The 9,292-nt window shown below is 40.1% G+C and overlaps 1 protein-coding gene across 1 annotated transcript; it reads right to left on the bottom strand.

Annotated features, from left to right (window-relative positions):
• Positions 1–2,202: 2,202 nt before the first annotated feature.
• Positions 2,203–8,579, bottom strand: MDH1 (malate dehydrogenase 1, NAD (soluble)). Its single transcript, XM_010161672.1, has 8 exons — positions 8,486–8,579; positions 8,063–8,159; positions 6,930–7,105; positions 5,450–5,572; positions 5,141–5,317; positions 3,455–3,568; positions 3,164–3,253; positions 2,203–2,787 (listed from the first exon to the last, which is right to left on the bottom strand). The coding sequence occupies exons 2-8, from the start codon at positions 8,124–8,126 to the stop codon at positions 2,662–2,664; spliced, it is 870 nt and encodes a 289-aa protein (XP_010159974.1). The 5' UTR covers positions 8,127–8,159; positions 8,486–8,579; the 3' UTR covers positions 2,203–2,661.
• Between the last annotated feature and the right edge of the window lie 713 nt (positions 8,580–9,292).

Genomic DNA, 9,292 nt, shown 5'->3' with positions numbered 1-9,292 from the left:
TCGTGGCCTCCTCTGGACTCTGGACAAAAAGTCTATATCCTTCTGATGTTGAGGGCTCCACAGCTGGATGCAGCACTCCAGGTGGGGTCTCACCAGAGCAGAGCAGAGGGGGAGAATCCCCTCCCTCGACCTGCTGGCCACACTTCTCTGGATACAGCCCAGGATACGGTTGGCTTTCTGGGCTGCCAGCGCACACGGCCGGCTCACGTCCAGCTTTTCATCCACCAGTACCCCAAGTCCTTCTCCTCAGGGCTGCTCTCGATCCATTCTCACCCAGCCTGTACTCGTACTTCATACACTCTCCACCCAGCCTGTACTCGTACTTCATGTATCACCTACTAAGAGAAGCACAAAGCGCCCTGCAAAAACAGGGCAGACTGCACAAGTAACACAAGCCACTGTAAGAGAGAAGTAACCACAGCAGGAGGGAGTCTCCCAGAAATACAAAACCAGGGCAAAACAGTTCAGAGTTTCAGTTCAGACACATGAATGCAAGGATCTACCACTTGGTAGCGGCCAGGTGGCAAAGCTGGTCAGTGGGCAGATGAGAGATTTCCTGTGGAATTGCTTCACAGATGTCTGGAGGAAATACAAACAATGCTTCAAGCTCATGAGAGGAATCAACCGTAGATTCAAGCGTTAGCTTGAGGAGGTGAAAAAATGAGGCAGTCTACCAGGTACTGAGGTTAATTATGCAATTATTCTGATACACCACGTGTTATAAGTGTCACTTCGCAAGTGAGTTGCCTCCTGGAGAAGGCTGCTTTAAAACAAACATGAAAAAACCCTGGAGAACCAGCTCTTCCAGATTTTTTTTTTTTTTAAATGCTTCTTTCCCTGCATTGTGATGTTTCTGTAGGTATGGCACAAAACGTGCTGTACACCAGCAGCGTTTTATCATACCTTTATGGTTTTCAGGCACAGGTGCATACTCATTCCTTTACTTGGCTACAGCCACACTGTTACTCCGTTCAAAAAGGCTACAGGCTCCCTCTCCTGTAACATTCACTGCAAAACACATCTTAAAACAAGCTGTAGCATGGTAATGACGGGAACGTATTCCTTTGGGCCCCAGTTTCATGCTGAAAAGAAGTTTTACTGACTTGGTATGGAACACCGGAAGGCAGTAATCACATGGGCACGGCTTTCCTTACCTCCCGACTTTCTGCAGAAGTTTCCAAACTGTCACAAAAACAGACACGTGACATTTTCTTACTGTTGCTCCACAGCTAAACGCCAAGGGGTTTAGAGGATTGAGAAAACCAGTGAAAAAATACAGGGTGTATACTTCTTGTTTATTCTTAAGACACCAGAATGCATAAGTTCTTGCAACAGCTGCTTCATAAACGCACACGGCACTCACCTGTGGTGCCCTGCCTCCAGCTGGCCTCCGCTGCAGCAGACACTCCCACTTTCTGAAACGCTTATTCTCCCTTCCCACGGTTTAGGTATAGCTGAGCCTTTGCTGCTTACTGTCGCAGCACCTAGAAGCTAGTGAAATGTTCTGGCAGCAGACATTTTTAAGGGTAAGCTTATTGATGTTTGCTGGTTTATTTTATGTTCTAGTTGATAAATCCTCAAAGAAACCATTCAGTTTGCTTAGAATACAATTTAAGCTGGGTTGTTTATTTTTTTTCCTCTCATCAACAGAGTTTTACTTCTTGAATCCTCATTTAAGGACGACAAACCAAAAAAAGGGAAGTGAGATGACTGCAGATAAGACAGACCCAAGATTTACTTTAGCAAAAATGCTTATATTGGAACAGGACAGACAACAACTGAGCACTGAGAGTGTATGAGAAAAACCCCATTACTGTGAGAGTTTGTACTCTGCAGACAGGGAAGGAAGTATTTAAGGTGCTTAGTACATCTAAGAAATTTCCAGAACAACAAACCTAGTCTGAATTCCTTAAGTTTACATAAGATGGGCTACTACAGTAGGAAGACACAAAGCAGGACTCTAGGAAGAGCATTACAGCAACACTCACTTGCATCTCTGCAAAGGAGTAATTAAAATATGATATAGTTGAAATAGCTTCCTGATGCTAAGATGTTTGTGGGCTGCACTAGGAAAATTCTCAAAGCTTCCTAAAACTAGTTTCCCTCAGTTTCTTAAAATATGCCTTCAGGGGCATCAAATTCTGTTAGTTACATAAGTAAAATATGCAAATAAAGCACCACAGACCACTCTTAGCCACTATGTGATTAAGCATATTTTAATATTTCTATTGACAAACATTGTAAGCATAACCAGAGTGAAGACGTGAGTCACTGAACAATCGGTTCAAGGAGAACTACTGGCATTCTAATATTTCAGTTGAGCCACAGGATGCTCCAACTAGGACACGTTCCAATAGTGCCAAATTCTAATCAAAACTCAGATTGTGCGTTAGTAGCCAAGGCAAACAATTACTCTGTATCATACACAGAAAGCAACTAGTCTTGAACGGACAAAATTTGTTGACCAAACTAGTTATACTTCCTTAATCTTTTTGCTAATAACTCAATAGGCATAACAGTACCGGTAAGCATATGAACTCGAAAATGCACAATTGCCACAGACAGTTCACTTGAATACAGTAATAGTGTTTGGTAGCAGACTTAGAGACGACTTCTAGATTCTTCCACTCTTAAATGATTTTGTGTTTCCTCAACACCTAGTCACGCACTGGAGAGGAATTCTACAGCAGTCTCCTTCTCTTCAGTTAACTCCTTGGCTGTCAGATCCATCTTCTCACGAGAAAAATCATTAATAGGAAGACCCTCAACAAACTTCCAGGTCTTGTCCTGTTTGAAAACAAACAGAAAGCCCCTCCATATGAGAACAAGCCTCATTCAGTCTGCACAAAGGAAATTTTGCAGCATTAAGGAAAAGTTTATGGCCATAAAAAACCCACATCAGGAAGTTAATTTTGGTTTCAGATAAAGAATAGAGCAAGCATCATTTAGTTGTGTGAGATTCTACGTTTCTATCAGAACTTATTTCACAGCTACTACAAAATGGTGAATAATGGTCCTGTCTGTGAAAAACTGCTAAGACCCCCACATCCCAGCAACTGCAGTCCCACACTAAAAGCACAGCTCTTAACTAGCTCATACAACAGTTCAACTAGGTCTTGAAGAAGATAAAATTTAAACTAGATTTAAATCCAAGTCTAGTTACCTTGATCACAACAGGGAATGAGTATAGCAAGTCTTCAGGGACACCATAGGAATTGCCATCAGAAATTACTCCCATGGAAACAAATTCCCCCTGAAAACAGAAGGGGAAGGAATACATACACTAGAAGCAAGCAAAATTATAATTTTCAATGTCCTGCATCTCCCATGACACACTATTCCAGAAAAAGACAGATTCTTTGCCCTCTCAACACACTACACACCAGAGGTCAAGACACTAGCATGTAACCAAAGCATTAGGCGAGCAAGCACTTACTCAAGAGCAAGACCTTACCGCTGGAGTGCCAAACCAGATGTCCCTCACGTGATCACAGATAGCTTTGGCAGCTGACATTGCACTGGACAGCTTCCTAGCCTTAATAACGGCTGCTCCACGCTGCTGAACAGTCTGCAATTAAGAATAAAACCTAAATTGTAAAGCAGAAAAATTGTGTCTTGGTCTAAACACTGTCAGTAAATTCCATAAGGACAGACCACCTTACAAACATGAATTCATCAGTCAAGATATAGTTCTATCACTAATGAACATGTCATACAATCTCGAAGAGTTTTGCTGAGATAAGAACACAACAGAGCATTTCAGAGGTTGGCTCACTTCTTAGTACCTGCTTTACAGCCCACTAACTTCTTTCATACCAATCAGATGTTTCAAGCTTTTACCACCAAGAGACTTCATGTGCATCAACAGTAACAGATGTCTCAGAGCAACACTGGGAATTAAGGGTTTTTTGCTGAATATCAATGTGAACTACTTGCTGGTCTCAATCCTACAATATTTAATGCACAAAATTTAATTCCTGAAGATAGCTGAACCTACCTCCTGATACTCAAGTTTATGTTTAGAAATTTTGTACTGAAGAATTGCACTTCTTGGAATTAGAATAGTTTCTTAAAACTTGTATTTTTTTTTTCTTTTAGTCAGTTTTGGTAAGTCTGTATGCCAACCAGACCCCAGTCTAGAAAGCAGGAATTAGGAAATATCCTTTCTTTGGCAAAGCATTCTAGCATAGACCAGCATTACGATGTACCTAGAAGGCCAAAGTATCCTGCCTTGGCCACGTAAGACACCACAGGATCAAGGATGAGGACAGGTTTCCGCTTCCACTCTGGCTGATGAACACTGGTTTCCAGCCTACAATCATTTATTCTGTGGCAACAAGCATGAACTTGAATAAGCTATACCCAAAACAAAGACAGGACAGAGCTTGGTCGTATGATAAAACCCATCCTCAGTCCCAAACTAAAGGTACCTTGGCTAAGATACGGTACCTGGCTGTCAGCATGCCAGTAACATTACAATATCATGCTAAGTACAGCTACTTCGGAGTCATGTTCATCAAGGGCTTAAGTAATCCTTCTTTCACTTCATATTGCATTTAGGTAACCTGTACTCTTGATCAACTGATAACATAGTTAATTTAATAATAATATAATATAAATTATTATTTATTACCACCCTACATTAAAATATTTGCAGGTGTTTTCTAGATTTTTCAGATTACTTTTCAGAAATGCTGCTGGTGAGGCCACAGACTTGGGAAAGCGTGTGTGTGTGTACATGCATGTTCAGGGGAAGGGCTGCCGTGCTTATTTTGGCAGGTGGGGAGCAGCAAGTGGAAGATCATCCTACTTCATCTGCAAAGCTGCCCAAGAAAGTCACCACAGTGAACTGTCAATGTGCTTGTGTGCCAGATGAGGTGCACTTATGTTATGATCAAAATTATTTTTGTTGAATCATTTTAGCACTCCAAATAGCTTTTTTTCTAGTAGTATTTCCGTAAGTTTCATAATGCCTTAATATTTTTAAAAGTGAATAACTGACAAACTATCTGAAGATGACTTATTCTAGTGAGATAGGAAGAGCTGCTTCACTCAGTCATTTACCCAGTTTACAATGACATATGAGCTTAGGAGAAAGCAGAAGCACAGAATGACCTTTTAAAAAGCCCCACGAACTTACCAGGATAAAGTCTCCCTTCAGCCAGCTGTCATCTTTTATAGCTTCATAAACTCCAACTTCCTTCCCTTTCACATTTACCTTCGCGTGGTTGACATCTGGATATTGAGTGGAGGAGTGGTTGCCCCAGATGATGACATTCTTCACATCATTAGCAGTCACACCAAGTTTCAGAGCAATCTAAGCAGAAATTAAAGATGTCCATTGTATTACCTTCACCCTCTCAGTTCACAGGCTTCTTGGAAAGCATTGCTCTGTTTGTAGTTAGCAGAGACAACAGAAAGCATTCTACTTTGAACACACACTTTTTACCTGAGATTTAGCTCTGTTGTGATCCAAACGAGTTAAGCAGCTGAAGTTTTCCTTTGGTATTGATGGGGCTGACTTCGATGCAATCAGGCAGTTAGTATTTGCTGGATTCCCAACTACCACAACCTAAAAACAAATAAGGGGAAGAGGAATGTGGAAAGATGAAGAAGCTATTTTGGCAAAACAGCTCCCTCAAGTGAAATACAGGACTTTGCCTTCAAAGAAACTATCAAAAAGTTATTTTTTCTAAATCTCATTTGTTTTAAACAAGATTTTTTTAATATGTGTGTTGTTTGTAGTCAGAAACTTTTGTAACTGCACAGAAAAGTATTTTCTAGCCAGGTATCTTTTCTATAATTCGACATTCAAATGTGAAAGAGAACCAGACCTTTTAAGGAGTTGTGCACACTGACCCACATCCTGTCTTCAAACCCCCTGCTACTAGATACAGGGAAAGCACGATACAGACGCATTAGTCCGCCCACAGCGAATTCACCATCACCTTTTAAATGGTTCCTTGAATGACTGCCACTGCTTTATATAATTGCTTTATAATTAAGAAAGCCAGAACAATTACTTAACTTTCATGCGCAGTTAAAAGTAAAATATTGCCCAAACTTTCAATTTCTTACTATGGAAAACTGATTTTTATTCATCCTTCATCTACTAATGCGCCTCAAATGATTAGTGACAAGCTCCACATACACTCAATCACACAAGCTAATCTGCCAACCTCCCTTTGTATTCCCCCTTTTGAAATAGAGTTCAGTAAATTTTCCATTACTCTGCAATGGTTATATTGATAGTTTTTATTCCAGCTGTATAAAGAAGCAAACAAGTCTTTAGAAGCAGTAGGAAGTTCATCAACAGAGGAAGCAGACATTAAAAAGTCAGTTACAAAGCACAGTCGGAGTCTGGGTCTGAGATTAAGAGCAGTAGGAGAGCAGCCACATGATCCCATTAACTGTGCTGAAGGAATCTGAGAGAGAACAATTAAAAGCTTCCAATGCTCCAAAGACCCAGGTGCAAACAACCTAAATAAAGCCCATTTTTTGTGCAACTGTAATTCCATATTGATACTGAAGTTAAGGGTCATTATGTTAAACCCACAGATGGATATGAAGTAGGCAGCTGTATGCAGATAATTTAGTTCTCCCAGAGAAGAGAGATAACAAGCAGAACACTGCTTTTTATTTTTATATAATTTTTTTTCCTTGAAGGATTGCTGGTAACCAGTTCAGAGTATGTGTGGACTACAGCAATACAACGTAAGACCTAACATTTTTCACTGAACAAATTAAAGACTAAATCATCTACCTATTTAACATACTATATCTCATCTAACCTTGCCTGCAGTAGATTTTCCAGGGCTTAAGGAAAGGAATGCCTGCACTGAATAGGCTCCTGCTTGCACAATATCATTCTACAACGTGTTGAGAACTCTGCATAACTCAGAGTTTTTTAATTCAGTTTCTACATTCACCTTGACAGTCTTTTTGGCATACTTGTCCAAGGCTGCACCCTGAGACTTGAAAATCTTCACGTTTGCTTTGAGTAAATCCTTCCTCTCCATGCCCTCTCTCCTTGGCATGGAGCCGACCAGAATTGCTATGTCAAGGTCTTTGAATGCAACTTCTTCCTTGTCTGTTGGAATGACCTCTAGAAAAAGGAAACGGGGCGAAAAAAAATTATCTAAGTAACATAAATACTCATGGTAAAGTGTTAATGGGAATATTCTTTGGTTCGTAAATAGTATGTAGTGTGATCTGACAACAGCACCACCTTCCCCTTCCAAAAATAAAGGTATAGTCATTTGGCCATAACTCCACAGATTAGAAACTGCTTACTGGCAAGTATTCATACACAAATATTTGTCTAAAGCTTTAGATATAAACTCTGATAACACAGGATAAATCTGTGTCAAAAGATAAGTTTCAAGTGTCACTCTCTACATACATATGCGCATACGCTGTTCTTCACCTTCACAAAAATATTCTTAGCGGCAATTATCAACACAAATTCTCCCTTTCAACTGAAAAACTGAACTCTCCCATTCAAACTGAAGAAGGATGAATTTGTACAAGTACAAGAGCTGGTAGCTGCACTCTTTTTTTTTTTTTTTTGTAAGTACTATAATTAATCACTAGCATGTACTGGCTCTCTTCTGCTTGTTTATCAGAACTTAACTTGTCTACATGACTTGATGAATGAAGTTTTCCATTTGTGTCTTTATGCAGAAGATATTTCTAAAGACTGTTTTTACTTAGTAAAGGCACATAAGTACATCTAAAGATTCATTCTTATTTTACCACCAGGCCAGAATACAACACAAAGGCACAGGTACTTGACAATTTGTTGCACGTGATGACAACCCAGGATTAGACAATATTAACCAAAAGCCAGGTATCTGCATAGTGAATTCTTTACATAAAACTAATTTGATGACATTCTTCCTAGCTCACAGCCAAAATTAAATTATCTTCCACAAAATATAAAACCAAGAAAGGATCATCTAATATTTTCTTCTGCTTAGCTTCCTGCCAGCTACAGGAACTCATTAATGCAACAGTTGTACTAGAGCATCTTGTAAGTATAAGAAAAATTTCTTTTGGCCACCTCTCAGCAGTGGAAGAGCACAGTCCTGCAGCTCCATCACTACACCTTCCAGTACTGTCATCATGGGGGTGATATCCAGCAGCACAAGAACAAGAGGCTGTAAAAAAAGAAATGTTTTAGTGCAAGTTGTACGTAATCTGTTTTGAGAATGAATTTGGTTTGCTATCTGCTAGAAACTCCTATTTTGTGCAAGACTTATAATCCATGTACAGAAAACTGAAAAAAATTCAGCATGACTGACAACTGAAAGCTTGCATAACAGAGCGGGACTCAGTTCTCACCACTTAAAAGAATAAATTACTTGCATGTCGGTAAACCACTCCAAATGCCTACAAGAAAACAAGTCTCAGGGACTGCAGTTCTACCATCAGCTTATTCCTTACTGCGCAGCGGAGACAAGTGATAATTCAGCGTAAGACTTACCTGTTCTTTGCCAAAGACATCTCCCTTGGCAATGCTGTAGAGCAGTGAGTAAGCGATCTGCCCCGCAGCTCCAGTCACCAGGACTCTGATAGGTTCACCCTGCAAGAAAATGAGAGACTTACCCACAGCTACACAGTGCAGGCTCACACCCCTGGTAAAAAGTAACCGTTACTGCAGAATTAAGACTGTGATTATTTAACCTGGATGAAAGCGTGTGCCCAAATGTGGATCAGGGACAGCTCTTGGGTTGACACTTCTGCTCTGCTAGAAACAGCAGTAATTTCTGTACTTGCTTTTACAGAAATGGACCACACTTGCAAAAATATCATTGAACTGCTCCTGGAAAAACTTCCAGAACACCAGGAATGACAATCAATTTGAAAAACTTGGCATTCCTTTTAACAATGCTGCCTTTTTAGCATAAGGTGTAACCACATGTACCCACTCATTAGATTCATACTTCAAACCTAATACAGATGTTTTACAAGCTGCCACACTTTAACAGTTTCAGATTCTTTCAACTTTGAAGGTTGTTTCCAGCAAGCATTTTGAATGCTTACTTACGACCAAAGACTTACTGAATGACAGAGCCAAGGAATCCAGCGAACTTCAAACTACTGCCTCACTAAACTGTCACGCAGCAATTTAACAGATCAACAGACAAAAGCTACATTATGGACACATACAGACACTAATATCCATAATACAACTGTCCATTGTCAAACAGACCCAACACTCCAAAAGGCCGGGAGAAGACTGCCAACACATTGCTATATTGCTTTCCCTACAGCCAAAGTCCACTTTGTT

The sequence above is a fragment of the Eurypyga helias genome, unplaced genomic scaffold (assembly GCF_000690775.1).
Source record: "Eurypyga helias isolate BGI_N326 unplaced genomic scaffold, ASM69077v1 scaffold28071, whole genome shotgun sequence".
In the NCBI taxonomy this organism is placed as follows: domain Eukaryota; kingdom Metazoa; phylum Chordata; class Aves; order Eurypygiformes; family Eurypygidae; genus Eurypyga; species Eurypyga helias.
The sequence above is the reverse complement of the archived record's forward strand: the minus strand, read 5'-3'. Positions and strand labels throughout refer to the sequence as shown.

Bases quoted from the DNA above. Each gene is read 5' to 3' on its own strand.
- MDH1 (XM_010161672.1), bottom strand. From the start codon at position 8,126: ATGATGACAGTACTGGAAGGTGTAGTGATGGAGCTGCAGGACTGTGCT. The intron at 5,573-6,929 runs GTGAATGTAGAA...ATTTGTTTTTAG, and splicing joins ATGCCAAAAAGACTGTCAAG to GTTGTGGTAGTTGGGAATCC. The intron at 3,254-3,454 runs GTAAGGTCTTGC...TTCTGTTTTCAG, and splicing joins TCTGGTTTGGCACTCCAGCG to GGGGAATTTGTTTCCATGGG.